This window comes from Scleropages formosus, chromosome 16 (genome assembly GCF_900964775.1).
Source record: "Scleropages formosus chromosome 16, fSclFor1.1, whole genome shotgun sequence".
Taxonomy (NCBI): Eukaryota; Metazoa; Chordata; class Actinopteri; order Osteoglossiformes; family Osteoglossidae; genus Scleropages; species Scleropages formosus.
In genome coordinates this window covers 10,960,744-10,977,005 of record NC_041821.1, presented here as the reverse complement: position 1 = coordinate 10,977,005, position 16,262 = coordinate 10,960,744, and the positions used below count along the sequence as shown (strand labels likewise).

The 16,262-nt window shown below is 41.8% G+C and overlaps 1 protein-coding gene across 2 annotated transcripts in view; it reads right to left on the bottom strand.

Annotated features, from left to right (window-relative positions):
• Window positions 1–6,953: 6,953 nt before the first annotated feature.
• Window positions 6,954–16,262, bottom strand: part of LOC108925689 (Kv channel-interacting protein 4-like) — a 53,801-nt gene continuing 44,492 nt past the window's right edge. For both annotated transcript variants that reach the window (XM_018737846.2, XM_018737845.2), the window contains exons 2-8: window positions 12,853–12,977; window positions 10,958–11,027; window positions 10,459–10,529; window positions 9,848–9,955; window positions 9,043–9,147; window positions 8,093–8,155; window positions 6,954–7,435 (exon numbers count right to left, since the gene is read on the bottom strand). In XM_018737846.2, the coding sequence (XP_018593362.1) occupies window positions 7,388–7,435; window positions 8,093–8,155; window positions 9,043–9,147; window positions 9,848–9,955; window positions 10,459–10,529; window positions 10,958–11,027; window positions 12,853–12,977 (590 nt within the window). In that variant the 3' untranslated portion in view covers window positions 6,954–7,387. The remainder of the gene's footprint in view (window positions 7,436–8,092; window positions 8,156–9,042; window positions 9,148–9,847; window positions 9,956–10,458; window positions 10,530–10,957; window positions 11,028–12,852; window positions 12,978–16,262) is intronic.

Sequence of the window (16,262 nt, the reverse complement as noted above, 5' to 3'; positions counted from 1 at the left end):
TTTTTTTTTTTTTTAAATGAACTTATTGAAAATACAGTGACTGAAAAGCAATCAGTGTCAAAAGAAGTGTATGGAATAGGTTATATTCATAAGTTTACAAAATATTATATTATTCCCTAGTAGTGGCAGTATTTTGTCTCTCTTCAGTGCATTTGTCTAATGAGCATTAATCTGTTTGTGTTCCGCTGAAAACAACTTACATGTCAGTGTTTCTGTCTTAAAGAAGACACCAATATTATTACAATTGTTATTTCAATGGATAAACTGTATGTGTATAAATCTCAGGTTACTGTAGATAAATACAAAGGTACTACTCTTCAATAAGGGACCAACTTTTTCAGTTTATGAAATGCTCTTTTATTTCCTCTTTCTGGATTGGGTGTCTGAGCGTTGTGCAATTTCTGTTAAAACCTTTGCTGTATTAATAGAATTGTGTTTAGTCAAGCTAAAGCAGTATAACTAAATATTCAAGCCAAAGACCTCTTTCTTTTTGGCTATGAATGCTGGCTTTTAAATGCTTTTATTATAGAGGGGTTGATGGTAGTTTTTGGGGGGGGAAAAGTAGCTTATTTAACATTATAAATGACTTGCATCAGCTAAATTGAGAATAATAATGGCTTTTACTATTTTATTAAATTGTTTATTAGGGTTTAAGTAATTGAATTGTTGTCTCATTTTCAAAATATGTGTATTTCAAAGATTTCTGCTGGATGTTTGTTGGTTCAAGTAATGTGGTTTCATCAGGTGCCCAAAGTGGCACGTGCCAGTAGGTGGCGCTATGGCTGTAGACCTACCGCAGGCTATACAGTATCTGAGAATTGCCAATTTTCAGTCTGGACCCAAAGGCCTTTCACAAAGAAAACATGCAGCTTTTTAGACACATAATTCTGAAACATATAGACATTCAGAATTATCATTCAGAGTGCAATGGACATAACATTCATACAAATATGAATCAGATGTATGCTCTGTGTGTTAAATACCTTCAGTAGAGATGGAATAATATTTAAAATTATACTCTGTGTTGTAGTTAGTGGTGGCACAGCGAGTAGCGCTGCTGTCGCACACCAGTAGGGTGGTGCGAGAGGACGTGGGTTCGATCCCCGCTCAGTCTGTGTGGAGTTTGCATGTTCGCCCCGTGTCTGCGTGGGTTTTCTCCGGGTGCTCTGGTTTCCTCCCACAGTCCAAAGACATGCTGTTCAGGTTCCCCCATAGTGTGCGAGTGACAGAGAGAGTGTGTTCCGCTGATGTGTGGGTGAGTGACCCATTGTAAGTAGTGTATCTAGCAGTGTAAGTCACCATGGTGAATAAGGGGTGTGGGCTGGTAACACTACATAGAGTTCATTGGAAGTCACTTTAGAGAAAAGTGTCTGATAAATAAATAAATGTAGCGTGCCAGCTGTGCTGCTTAAAATCAGATCCTAATGAGCATTAACTTGAGATCTGTGCTCTACTTAACTTCGGCAAATCAAATATTTGTCCAGTTTTGCCGCAGCACATTTAAACGCTAAATATGTTTTGAAAGTGCTGGACAGAGCAACAATCACAGTAATGTGCTCTTCCCAAACATATAATGGCTACATGGAAAAGTACACAAAAGAATACAAAAGTGGAGTATGTCTTAGAGCCCATGTAGGGCAGCAAATGTGACTCGCATTCTTTCCCCTGTTTAGCCTGATTAAAAAAAATGAAAGATCTCAGTTCGGTTTGAAGTACAATAAAACACCTGAATTATATTGCTGAAGCGGAGTTTGCATTTAGGTTTTTATATTGCATTTTTTTATATTTGTGCTTAATTTAATTTTTTTTTTCATATATTTACCACTTCATTGCAAAAAAAAAAAAAAAAAAAACAGGAGTGGCCTTTTAAGAAAAGTGCCAAATGAGGGAACTATTAAGTATACAAAATAATACAAACAAAATTTAAAAAAAAAACACCGGTAGAAACTACCAAACTGCAATTAAAGCTTATTGAGCTGCTGTGAGGTGCATCAAAAGCACTGAACAGGAACTGCTTGTACCTTGATGCGTCTGAAATAAATTATGCCGCTTAAAATGATTGTTGACGCACAGTAAACTAGTCGCAGATTGGCAGAGGTAAAATTCCCTGCTTCCCACAGTATGAAAGCTAATGTGCAACATTTATTTCCAAGAATTTCTTTGAAAAATTGTGTGTTCAGTATGTCTTAAGGCCTCTTTGTACCATATTTCATAAAGGGATTGGGGAGGCTCACGATGATCTCGATGGAAAACTCTCAAACATCTTGCCTTCATAAAATTTAGAGAAGAAGTGATGTGGAGCGTTATTCTATCCAAACAGCATTATTTGAACACACGCTTATTTCAATACTGTACATGACCACAGGGTCTCATTCAGTGGGGAAACGTGCTGTTTTGCTTAGGTAACTGCAATTAAATCAGCGCAAATAATATGCGGTGCTGTGTTCTTACGACCGTACGGTACAGCACCAAGACCGTGACATCAGCAGCGCGTACAGCACCTCCTCCCCCTCCTCATCGCGCTCCTCGTCCTCCTGCAGGTCGACGCTTCTGAAAATGCCCTCGTTAACCGGCCGTTCCTGAAGAAAAGACGCAAAACTTCTGAAGTCAGGGATGAAACGTGCCACAGAATCTCTTAAAGCGTTAGAATAAAATAAGGGCAGCCTGAAGAATAACGAGACGGCTGGGAGGTCTTTTAAAAGCCCTTAAGTGCAAATTCAATTTTCTGTGTATTAATTTAGGAAGAGCTCCACTCTAAATATCAAAGACATATAAACAGCAATTAATACTCAGTCCCTTAAGACTTATACACCGTATGCCCTGCAAGGAGATTTCTGAAGACTATATTAGCTTTCATCACTTCTGTATAGAGGGGCTACTTTAGGTTGTGATGATTATGATCTTATTCTACAATGCTCATTGCGAAAAAATCAATATGATTTTAGCGATGTTGGAAGAAGCCATTTATACTTGATCCTTCAAGGGTCGTGTGCTGCAAACTCATCAACTCTTGTAATATACGGTCGTGTACAGTAGCTATTAGACACTGCATTACGGCAAAGTAAGGGTCTTCCATACCTTCCACACCAAGAGTGCAGCGCTCTCAAGGTTTGATTTGTGTGTCACCATCGAAGTGTTGCTCTGTGGATTTGGCCGTTGCAACATGATTCATCGGACGATGAGAGGAGAAGCGCAACATATTGATTGCTGCAGGTTCGAATCCCACCTCCTGCTGTAGTACCCTTGAGAAAGGTACTTACTCTGAATTGTATAGCTGTACAAATGGGTAAATTATTGCAAGTTGCTTTGGAGAAAGCATCAGTTAAATAAATAAATGTAGTTAAAGGCTGTTAAATATTTAATGTGAAAATAGACAAGGACAGATATAAGGCATTCCACCCTTAACCATTAAATTCAGCAGAAAAAAAGAATAGCAATTACTGTTTTACAGAGTGTGATGGAATAACAAAATTAATAACATTAATATTCTGCAAATGCACCGTTTTATTTTTTTTATTATTAAATTCAAATGACAACAATGTGTTTGCTCCCACCATCCACTTCCCAGATAGATTTTTGTTGGGGGGATTTAAAGAATTCCAGTTCTCATCATTCTCTCTTTCTGCCATGTCATCATGGGCTTAATGGTGCCTTCTTACCTGGCGTTTCTTTTTTCTGTAAACCAACACCAAACATATTTTTCTTTAACCACATGATCACAGTCTTATTGATTTAAGCAACGCTCATTAATACATGTGGAGCATCATGCCCTTTTCCAGGCGATGACAGCAGCTGTAGACGCTGCACACGAGACCCCTGATCTGGTGACAGAGGCAGAGAGGACGGTGACGCTCCCTGTTCCGTCACATCGCAGAGATGCCACCCTCTCCAGGGGGCCGGGAGAGAGGGCCAAGGATGACCTGAAACGCACCTCCCCACCCCTGATGTCATCTGCAGGGCAGTAAAACCACCGAAGGGAGCAATTAATGGGCCGGTTTTGAGCACTGTGTTACAACTTAAAAGCACCTTAAGAAAAATTGTCGCTATGAGGACAAAGGGAAAGAGGTGCTCGGTGGACCGTTTGTCAGTCTCGCGAGCTGTGGGTCCGCTGTGCTGTGCTTTGCTTTTTTTATGGTCCGATACACGCAGAACCTGGAACCCTGGGCGGCGGCTTCCTTGACGCCCGGGGTTTTGCTGTAAGACGAGCGAGGCTCTGAAACGCCGTTGAGCTATTTTCACGTCACCTTTAAATACATTTTTAAAATGCCCGAGAAATATTACACCCAACTGGGAATTAATTAGCAACAGCCACTCGTTTTGAGGTTGATTAAATAGTCCATTCGGTGAATCGTTTTGGGGATGTAATCGTACGAAGGGAATATCTCTTAATGGATAGCAACAGAAGTGAGCAGTCCATGGACATATTCGTGTTTTTCCATTGCAACAAATTCTTTTAAAAGATATATTCAGATTAAATATGCAAGTTTGTATGAGTCCCAAGAGGGCAACGGTATGAACTCTAGAGCAGCTACCATGTCTCAATATGAAGGGCTTCCTCTGCTTTATGCTGCTAGTTAACATATAACAAGGTATTTGGAAATAACGTATATTGCTTCCGCATTTCTCAACAAAATATTAATTTGCCAGTTATTTTTTCTTGCCGTTGGCTAATATTTTTGGTTTCTTACTTGTCACTTAAATATAACAAGACAGCGCCTGAATATACATGATGAAATTATCCAGCTGGAAACTTTAATATGGTATGAAAACTCCAGTCAGCTCCTACAAACTGTCACATGTTGCCAGGTTATCCGTTTTTCAAACTGTGCCATTTTTTTTAATGGCGCCTCATTTCCAGAACGACGGAAGTTTGCCGCTTCTCACATTAAATTCACCGCAGGCGAAAGGGTGAGCGTTTCATTCAGATGACGTGTTACTGCAAGTGTTAAATTTGCTATACTGACTAACCCTTGTGCCAGGTGGGGTGAAGTGAGAGGCTCTGGTGAGCAGGAGGATGCTTTCTGAAGTTTGCTTCCGTTTTTATGCCCTGCGATCAGAATTCGAGAGACGCAGCCGAACAGTCATACACGTCATACGTACAATGATGAACGTAAATCACCGAACCTAGAATCGGAACGCGGTGCTGTGCAGACCGTGCTTATAGCCTCCCGCGTGCCTTTGTGTCACACGCGTGGAATTTGCTCAGTCTGGTTGCATCCCAGCTCTCCGGCACCGATGTCGGCCGTGAGGCAGCGCCCCCTGTGAAGGCGGGGGGCTCCTGCTGCAGAACGGCCACCTGCTTTTACTAGAAAAGACCCCCAGACAGCAGGACTTCGCCATAGATCTCTTCTCACTGCGCGCGGCGTCATTTCCACGTGGCCTCTTTAAAGCTTTGGGCTAAAGATATCTTAGAGTAGGAAAGGTTGTTGGGTTCTTCTCCCTCATTTTTTAAATTTGTTTTTAAGTTGGGCATATGACACTGCTGCGTATATCGTTGGCTGAGTTAACCGATGGAACGTGTTCATGGGTCTGGTCGTACCGCCTTGACATGAGATTTCACCGATCGGTGAAATTACAGTCCATTACTTCTAACGTTCTCTGCAAATACAGTATACTTTATCGGTTTCTTAAATCGGAATAATTTTGTAACACGGGAAGGAAAACACACATAGCCAGTCCTCATCAGTTAACGTCTTGTGTAATTAAAAAAAAAAAAAAAAAAAACAATAAGGACAATTCTGTTTTCTAGAAGGTTATAGAATTATCACATAAAATGTTGATAATCAAACATACTAACGTGATAAATTCGAGTGAAACAGCCTTATTTATGCAAATAATACAAAGAAGACAGTCCTTAAATTACTGCACAAGAGAACATCCTTTTAAACTGCTTGTGCGACAAAACTAATAACTAACTTTTGTGCTTCTATACAGTACACACTCTTTTTGACGCCATGGAAATAACATACAGCAGGGAACTTAAAATTGCTAGCTATATCAGGCCAACCTGGTAGATTTTTATTCTACAGTATATGGCAACGTTGCTCCAAGTCACATATCTTCCTACAACTCATTGCGTGTTACTTTATACTATTAGAATTACAGTGCATTTGGTATTTGTCAGTCATACTCAAGATCAGCAAAGAAAGAAACTATTACACGTAATCAGAAAACATAAAGGAATACACACATTCCTCAGTTCGACACTTCGACGGCTTGCCGAAACACCCTCTAATGTGCGAAACAAGAACGTAGCAACGCTGCTACAGTGATGCGGGTGTTGAGGGAAATTATTTTTGAACCATCTCGCTTTTCGATCCATGCTAAGTTCATTTTGCAAGGAGTTCTTGAAAGTACCGATTTATGTGAAATTTAACCCAAAAAAATTAGTTATGGTCTGTTGATTTACGCCCAGTTCATCAATAAGCTGAGAAATTCGGACAGGGTCTTTCGGTGACAAAGCCTTCTTGAGAATTTACAACCTGAAGGGTAAAACTTCGGAAGGGAGTGAAGGTGGGACGAAATCCGACCCGGTCATAAATCCTCGGAAACAATTTTAGGAAGTGCTGGGGGCAAAATCTATGTTTAAAAAGCAAGAGTGGATGACCACGGTAATATTTAGTCCACTGGTATAATGAAGTGAAAAAGGTGGTATCAAGCAATGCTGTTGGCCAGATTAACTAGGACTTGAATGAAACCCCAATTTGAGCTCTGCTCAGCCCATCATATCTTTACTTTATCTGTTTACTTCGTTTTATTCCCCTCTCAAGGGTAGGTGGTGCTACAGGGGATGGATCTGCTGCCTTTGGATGCAAAGGTTGCAGGTTCAAATCCCCCCTCCTGTTGTAGTACCCTTGAGGTAGGTACTTACCCTAAGTTACTCCAGTAAAATGACCTAGTTGTGTAAACGGATCTATAATTTTATTATAATAATTGTAAGTAGCTTAACGCTGTTGCTTTGGTGAAAGGTGTCAGACAAATGTACATTGTCTGAATTTATTTAGTTTATTAAGAAAAAGACGGAAGATAGAGAAAAGTGTAACATTTAAACAATGACACTGAACTCTGTGTAAATTAACTTAACAAACATAACTGAGCTGACTCCAACTCCCGGTAATTAAAGTGTGAACCAGTACTGTCCTCATACTAGTTGTTCGCATTTAAAGGAAATCAGAGTAATGTGGTACCTTTCTACACAACATACTGGCACAATGTTGGTTAAGAACTTCGGAGCAGCCTAACAAGCTGGTCTTCTACAATATTTGTACATACATACATATGCCAGTGTGTTGCTGATATCTTGAAGCAGTATGAAGCAGACAGTCCTGTGAAGAACTAGGTGAAGGGAAGGCGGCGGCGGCCTTCGATGGACTCCACTGGTCTGCAGCTATATGACGTTCTCGAAGAGCTGCATCGATCTCATTATGTTTTCATCCTGCGGAAAGACGCGAGCAGGTAAGGAAACACGGATGAGATCAGACGGAGACAGGTGGTAGTGAAAGCACTGCAGGGAGGAAGGGTGCATTCAGCATGTGCCATGTACATAAAATAAAAAGCTATTATAATTTTTTGCAACTGTCTTCAGACAATAATCCAGTTTAGAATGAAATAAAAAATTAAGTCAATTACAGCGCACACCACAGATACAAAAGAAAATGCATCATGGATTACATTGGTTCCAGCTCTCAGATGATGTACTTTAAACTGTGTAGTAGTAGTAGTAGTAATAATAATATTATTATTATTATTATTATTATTATTATTATTATTAATAATCATCCCTGGATCGATTGGTCCATCAGCTGTTATTTAGACAGCGCTGATCACAACACGCTTTCCATTCATAAATAATAATAATGATTATTAGAACAATTCTGGGGGGAGTGGTGGTGCAGTGGGTTGGACCTCGTCTTGCTCTCCGGTAGGTCTGGGGTTCGAGTCCTGCTTGGGGTGCCTTGCGACGGACTGGCGTCCCATCCTGGGTGTGACCCCTCCTCCCTATGTTGCCGGGTTAGGCTCTGGCTCCCCGTGACCCCGTCTGGGACAAGTGGTTCACATGATGTGTATAACAATTCTGAAAAGTTCTACTAACTTTTTGGCAGCAGTCAAGAAACTCTTCAATGGTCACTACTCCATCTTTATTTTTGTCCATTTTCTGTAAGAAAAAATAAAGATATTAGAATGAATATTGAGTTTGTTCATATTTAGACAAATGGAAAGATATGTTGATAGGTATTGTGCAAAGTTTTCAACAAAAGTCTACATGCAACAAAGTACTGAGAGAAGATGCTGGAATAACACAGGAATGAACCACTTGACAAGTAAAACAGAGTTCAGATAGTCAATAAGAGGTCAGTACCAGCAAAACAGCATAAGGACTCATTTAAATGTTCTAATGGCCGTTGACGTTGCAGATCTCAGGTAGTTCTCCTTGGAACAGCGCAACTAGACCGACTAGACCTCTTGTGTTGCTGAAAGCGCTCCTGTGTTCAGCCAGGAGGTGTGCGGGGGGTGACAGTCATTGTCCATGATGGCGGACGGTGGACTTTGGGTGGAGACCTTCTCGATACCACCACCTCTAGAGAGTCCAGCCTGAGTCTGAGGACTGAGAGAACCCTCCACGTCGGTTTATTCAGTCTGCTGGCATCACCTGCACAAATGCCACTGACCCATAATAGAGCTGCACACGGTGACCTGCAGACTCCAAAAGACCTGAACCGCTTCCGAAAACAAAGGTGACTCTGGCACTTCTTGTAGAGCCTCAGTGTTGTTAGGGCACTTTAAGACTCTCATCCCAGACTCTTCAGTTATTTTGCTGACTTCCATCTATGACAAAAAGTTTTTATCGATCCCCACTTCGGAAGACTGCACTTAATTAAGGATAAACGATCTTTTTCATTACCGTGCCAAGACCACTCTTCTCATCTGTGTGTCCGTTTAGCTCGCGTGATCCCCGAGGTGGGCGTGGCCGTGGTTTTCCGTGCCACTCTTTTACATTCTATACCATGACTGAAGAATGGAACATTCTTAAGAAAGAAGTACCTGGAAGAACATCTCCACATGCTGCCTGGGAGCATCATCTTTCAGCACTGGGTATGTGCATCTTCCCATCATGCTATAAATAGCTCTCATGATGTCCAGCATCTCCTGAAAAGCAGAACATTGATCAAATGATAAAATACTGCTGTGAGTCCGTCCCAACGTGACCAACATGACCATTCCGAACCTTCGTGAGTTGAATTTCTAAGGTTTTGCTTTTATTCTCGAACAATATCAATATATCGGCACGTTGGGGCACTAAGTAATGCTAGTGCCTCACAGCTCCTGGGCTATTGTTTTAGATCTGGGTACAAATCTGGGTTTGAATCCAGTTCTGTCTTTACAGGATTTGCCACTTCGATACGCTCCCGTACTGTAAAAACCACGCCAGTTATCACGGGTCAAGTTCGGACCCATTGCACTTACAGTCCGTCCGTCCGAACCACTCGCCCCATACGGGGCACGGGGAACCGGACAGTACCTACCGTATAATCAATATAATTTGGTTCGAGTACTTCTGCACTAGGGGTGCGGTGGCGCAGTGGGTTGGACCACTGTCCTGCTTTCCGGTGGGTCTGGGGTTCAAGTCCCGCTTGGGGTGCCTTGCAACGGACTGGCGTCCCGTCCTGGGTGTGTCCCCTCTGGCCTTACGCCCTGTGTTACCGGGTAGGCTCTGGTTCCCCGTGACCCCGTATAGGACAAGCGGTTCTGAAAGTGTGTGTGTACTTCTGCACTGCCAAAAGTTATTATACTGCTCTTATGTCAGAAATAAAGACAAATCTATGAGCTTTTATTCACTGCCACTTACGTCTTTAGTTATATATCCATCCTTATTGATATCATACAAATTGAAGGCCCAGTTCAACTTTTCCTGCACGGAACCCCGTAGCAGAGTGGAAAGACCAAGGACAAAATCCTTGAACAGAGAGAGAGAACTGTTAGGCGAACAAAAGAATCTCAATCTTTCACAACGTTCATTAGCTTTATCAGTAAAGTACTACAAATATGTGAAACTGGGGAAAATATGTTTATGAACAGAGAAAAGCTTTGCTGACATCTGCTGCATATTTAACAGCAAACTGTCCCTTACACTGTACGTAATCTTATTTGTAACTGATTCAGAAATTCAGTACTTTAATGGTTCCGTATTTTGTGCTGCACTAACAAAAACAGATTCACATCAGAACAGACACATGACTTAGTGAAGTTCTGACAGGTGTGCTTAATAAGATTTTCTCCATGCAGCTATTATAAATCTGTAAACAGCTGCTGTTCTTATCAATTTCCTAAAAATGTGGCCAACTTCAAATGTCAAGTATATCGGCTAACAACCAAATTTCAACAGAACAGCAATATCAGGGATAATGCAATTACAAGCAAAATGTTTTAAATCCTGCATGGCATCTTGTATGCGCTTACCTCAAAACTCACAGAGCCATTGTGGTCTGTGTCAAATGCATTGAACAGGAAGTGAGCGTACCTGGATGCATCTGGAACGGCGAAGAGAAACAAACTGGCCTTTGTCAAATTGCACTAGTAAAACCGAAGGCTTCGACCAAAACTAAAGCTACCATACGAAATTCTTTTAAAGAAAACTGCTTTGAAACCTTGTACTTTCAATGTCAAATTTAATAACTTGGGGAGGCTCATAATAGTCTAGTTGGAGAACTCTCAGACCTGGATTTTTCAAACAACCTTTAGAGAACAAGAGCTTTGGGGCGTTATTCTATCCGAATGGTATTATTCGAGTATGCGCTCAATCGGAATACATGGCCACAGAGTCTTGCACAAAAAGAAAATGTTTTGATTATGTAGCCGCAATTAAATTAATGAAATTCTTTACAGACAGTGCTATCTTACGGTGACCGTAAAATAAGATGCCTTGAAAGTGTTTTCTAGAACCCATTAACTTTCCCACCTCCTTGTGGGAAGAACTGTGAGTAGATGCTTTTGAAAGTCTCCTCATTAACCACCCCACTCGGACATTCCTGCAGAAAGGAGAGAGAAAACTTCAGAAGTCAGGGTAGAAGCCTCCCAAGGAAGCTCTTCAAGAGCATAAATGAAATTAATAACTGAAAGCCTAAAGCATATAGAGGCAGAGAGGAGGTAATTAAAAACTCATAAGTACAAATTGAATGTTCTGTTTATTAATTCAAGAAGAGCGCCACTGTAAATGTGAAAAGTGTTTGCAATCTGTGTCTACTGCAATTAATGATCAATCCCATACGGCTTATATAGAATGCTCTAGAACGTTTTCGAATGGTCTTTCACTGCGTAGAACAAATCATCATCAAGGTTTCGGTGTCACAGGTGCGAAGGTGTTCTGTTTCATAAAGTGCTATGAAAATTAAACTTGTTTTGTTCATGATGGATTCTGTTGACAAGTCTGATTAGGAAATGAGCCCACATGTCTTCCCAAGGAGTTACCAGAGATGTAGTCAAACCTCTGACTGAACACATATACCATTTGTTGCGCTTTCTGCTGGTTATTCACTAAAGCTTTTGCAGAGTATAACCTGGAGAATGAAACTCTGGAGAGTTTTGATCTGGCACTTTTGGGTCTGCATCATCCCTGGAGACACAGCCGATCTTATCACAGAAAGAGAGGACACTGGAAGTCTACCATCCTTCGCAATATAGTGATGCCACCATCTACAGTTGCTGGGGTAGAGGGGCAAAGATCACGATATGTGCTTTCAGTTACCCCTTTTGTTAAGCGCAGGACAGTAAAGCCATCAAGGAATGTTATTAATGGGCCAGTTTTGAGTTTTCCATTAAAAGCTGGATGCAGCTTCAGGCAAATCATCTTCCTGGAAAACTGAGATTTAATTCCCATGTTTGGCACTGAGGACAGAGACTCAAAAGTACTTTACAGGTCATTTGTCATTTTCTAAAGCAAAGGCGTCTGCTGTGTTGTGCTTTTTATGGTCCATTTCATCGAGACTGTGGAAAATGAATAACCTGCTTTTAAACCAAGTATTTTGCAACAGTTTGGAGATGTCGTAAAGAGAAAAAACCCTGTTAAGATGTGTGCTGCTTTTGTATCATTATACCTTCTGGGTGACTCTTTGCAGCCTCAACCACATAATGTTATAGAACCTTTGATGATACATATAAATTAAATACAATTTAATTATACTATGTATACATACATATACACATACATATGTATGTATGTGAACCTTTCATGGCATCATCTAAGAGTCTGCGTCTCTGCAAGATTTGTACAGGCTGGACATTGCATGTTAAAACATTAAACTAATTATTAACAACATGTTTCAGTACATTTAAACAGCATTCTACCATATTAAACTTTTAATTATATCCAGTGTTTCTACAGGTCATTTACTTCCAATTTACCTTTTCCTTTGACAAGACCGACGGTTTAAAGACTAAATGACAATAGCACATTATCATTTTGTACAAAGACATTAAAAACCTAATTATACTTAGGCTCTTTCAGGAAATAGAAGTTATTTTAAATTATACATAGAACTTAATAGCCTATTTAATATGCAGGAATATTTTCCAGGTTCAAGTGCAGCTTTTTAGGATGAATTTGGGAAGGTACTGATTCAACTAACTATCCTATTAAATGTTTATATTTTTTGATTTTCTGTGCATTTGTAGCCCACGTCGGTCTGTCTTAGAGTGGAATAATGACGCGTAGATGAAGACAGTGTTTTGCCGGTACAAGTTTAGTGAAGACTGACAGTAGGTTATGTTTCAAGGTGTTTTTGAGAAGTATGACATGAAGACCCCCTGTGCCAAAAGCCCTATATATGAACTAGCAAACTGAATTGAAACAATTACGTTCTTGAAGCCTCTGTAGAGGATCTGTAGCTCCTTCTTTGAGAACCTGGTCTGGGCCTCCAGCTTCTCCAGGGCTTCAGGACGATGGCGGACCATGGACTGCTCTTGCTCATCGTCAATGCTGTCTGCAAAAAAGGACCGCCATTGCAATAAGGACCACTAAAATGACCATCGTTGCTGTGAGGATCATTGACAAAGGAACATTGCTGCTGCTCCATTGTTCAGAGGAACACCACTTACAGAGGACCTTCATTTTTCAGAGGACCTCCATTGTTCAGAGGACCACTGACAGAAGACCTCCATTGTTCTGCGGACCACCACTTCAAAGGACCTTCATTGTTCAGAGGAACACCACTGACAGAGAACTTCCATTGATCAGAGGATCTCTGTTGATGTACAGACTGCTAACAGAATAATCTTTGCAATAACGACCAATTAGAGAGCCACTATTTCTACGAGGACAACCTACACTAACTGCAGCAGAAAATCCTTGAGTTTTAGGGCTTATCACGGACACCTGTAAAAGTACATAAATTAAAATTAACGGGATGCTGGTCTTCCAGTCATGATAAGCTTCCTCATTTAGTCAGGTAAGAGAGAGTTCTCAAATCACGATAGACTTCTCTCTCTTTCTTCGGAAAGACCTCTTGCTTCACTCATTCAGTGAACAGCTAAGCAGGGCCTAATTAGCGACAAGGTCATCTGAAAAACAAAAACTTGCACTGCCTGGGATTATATATGGGAAAGGGCAGAGAACGGGAACAAAGCAGGCCGTTCCTGACCGACCGCTAAATCTAAAATAAGATCATTTTTTGTGAGGAAACTAGGTTTCCTTCGGAAGACACTCGTAAACAGAGCTAGGAAGGCAGTTAAATTAGACAGTGTAAACTGAGCCGATAGCCTGATGTCAGGCCTTTTTCAGGTGGCCCAGCAGATGAAAGCTGCTGATATGTTTTCTCCTAATAGTCTGAGTCACAGGGCTCAGCCGAGAAGAAAAACAGGGCAATAAATAAACTCGAGGACCGGCTCGCCTTTGCTATTAAGCTGAGCCTTTCCGATCCCAAGCGAAGCGAGACCTTCTCGGTAAGGGGATTTTTTTTTGTTCCATGCTCTGGTTCTCACTCTGAAGGTGGACTTTTGACCGAGAGACCTGCTGCAGCGCTCAACTGGGACCACAAGCAACAGACAAGTGTCACACGCCCTGTTCGACAAAAGTTGGCCCAACACTTTTATTCATCCCACACAGAAAACACTCATTGCTTTTGACTTATTGCACAGGAATGACTCTATTTCACTGCCAAACTTTGAAGTACGAATAGGGTCAGTACGCATATCATCAGGGGGGCGGAGGTGCGGTGACGCGGTGGGTTGGACCGGGTCCTGCTCTCTGCTGGGTCTGGGGTTCGAGTCCCGCTAGGGGTGCCTTGCAACAGACTGGCGTCCTGTCCTGGGTGTATCCTCTCCCCCTCCAGCCTTACGCCCTGTGTTGCTGGGTTAGGCTCCGGCTCCCCCCGACCCTGAATGGGGCAAGCGGTTCAGACAGCGTGTGCATATTTTTACAAGTACTTCTTACTTTTGATACCCGATGTTAGAATTATGGAACAAAAAAATCAGGATAACGAAATTTATCAGGCACCTCACGAGTGAAGCAAAAGTGCAGTTTTACACATATTATACGTATATGCGCGTGTGTCTAATTTTCTTTTATTTGAGCAAAAAAAAAAATGAATAAAGCAGTACCATTGTGAAATGATAGCCACTTTAATTTTTTGATCTTATCAGACTTTGAACATCCAGACTCCGGACTTGGCTCCGCTCCGTGAGGCGTGCAAATACTGGCCAAAGTGAAACAGCAACAGCAGGAGTAGCTGGGCTTTCACTGCAGCAGATGTGCCAAGACACGCACAAACAATTGCGAAGAAGCGCATCCGCACCTCCATCACAGACATGTGCTCCAAGTGCTCCAAGACGCAAGCTGAACGAACCTCGGAGCCGTTCTGGAACGGAACGCTGGCATCCGTGCAGCAGGTTACTGCCGTGCAGGACGCCGCGTTTAGAGCGGTGTCCTATTATGGAAATCAACCTGCTGCCGAAGCCCTCGCAATCATATTTCACGGGAGTGATTCATTCCCACAGCTGAATGGAAACACGGATCGTGGTTTTTGCTTTGCTTTGAAAAAGAGTTCCACGACGGCGAGGAAGACTAATTACGAGCACATCTGCGCTCGCTTCCATCACGGAGTCTCTCTCCGCTCCAAGTGCGAGAAGAAGCAGAACACAGAATGACACAGGACTGAGGCTGACCTGGTGGAGAGCATCAAACTGACAAAGAGCGAATCCAGTCCCTTTGAGGCCGCACGGTGGCACAGTGAGTAGAGCTGCTGCCTCAATGGTGTGAGAGAACAGGGGTTCGATTCCCCTCTCAGTCTGTGTGGTGTTTGCATGTTCTCCCTGTGTCTGCATGGGTTTACTCGGGGTGCTCTGGTTTCCTCCCACAGTCCAAAGACATGCTTTTCAGGTTCCCCCACAGAGAGAGTGTGTTTCACTGATGTATGGATGAGTGACCCATTGTAAGTAGTGTATCTAGCAGTGTAAGTCACCTTGGTGAATAAGGTGTGTGGGCTAGTAATGCTACATAGTATCCATTGTAAGGTGCTTTGGAGAAAAGTGTCTGCTAAGTGAATAAATGTAAATGGATGCTGAGAGGATCTATCTTCCCTCTCAATCTTTTGAGGAAGCAGCTACACGATTCCACGGCAGTGTCACAGCAAAATCAGTTCCGCTGCTAAAGAACAAACGGAAATTCAGACTACAAGCAAAGGCTCTACCTTATCTCACTAACCACCATCTTCTGAAGAGCATCTGCAGTTCCACTGCGGAGCAGTTTGTCAAGTAAGTGTACCACAGTGTCCTACTCTGTATGTTCCACTTCTTCTCAAACCAGTTGTGGTTTTTTTGTTTTTCAGTTGTGTCCATTTACGGTTGTTAGGGTTTTGTACCTTGTTTTCATATTGTGTCCATTTACAGTTTTTAGGTTTAGGGTTGTGGTTCTGTACCTTGTTTTTGTATTGTACCCATTTAGAGTTGCTAGAATTAGTGCTGTGGTTCTGTACCTGGTTTTTGAATTGTGTCCATTTGCAGTTGTTAGGGTTGTGATCTTTTACGTAGTTTTCATATCGTACCCATTTTCGTTTATTAGAGTTAGGGGTTGGTGTTGTCTACCTGTACCTAGTGTACCTATTTTCATGTTGTGCACAATTAGTGTTACTAGGGTTAGGGTTGTGGTTCTGTACCTGGTTTTCGTGTTGTATCCACTTACAGTGAGCTGTCTTGCACATCAGTGTAAATTTTAATATCAGTTTGCAAAATGAGAACGTGAATGCTTTGGTGGCTTTCAAAAGGACCGAATC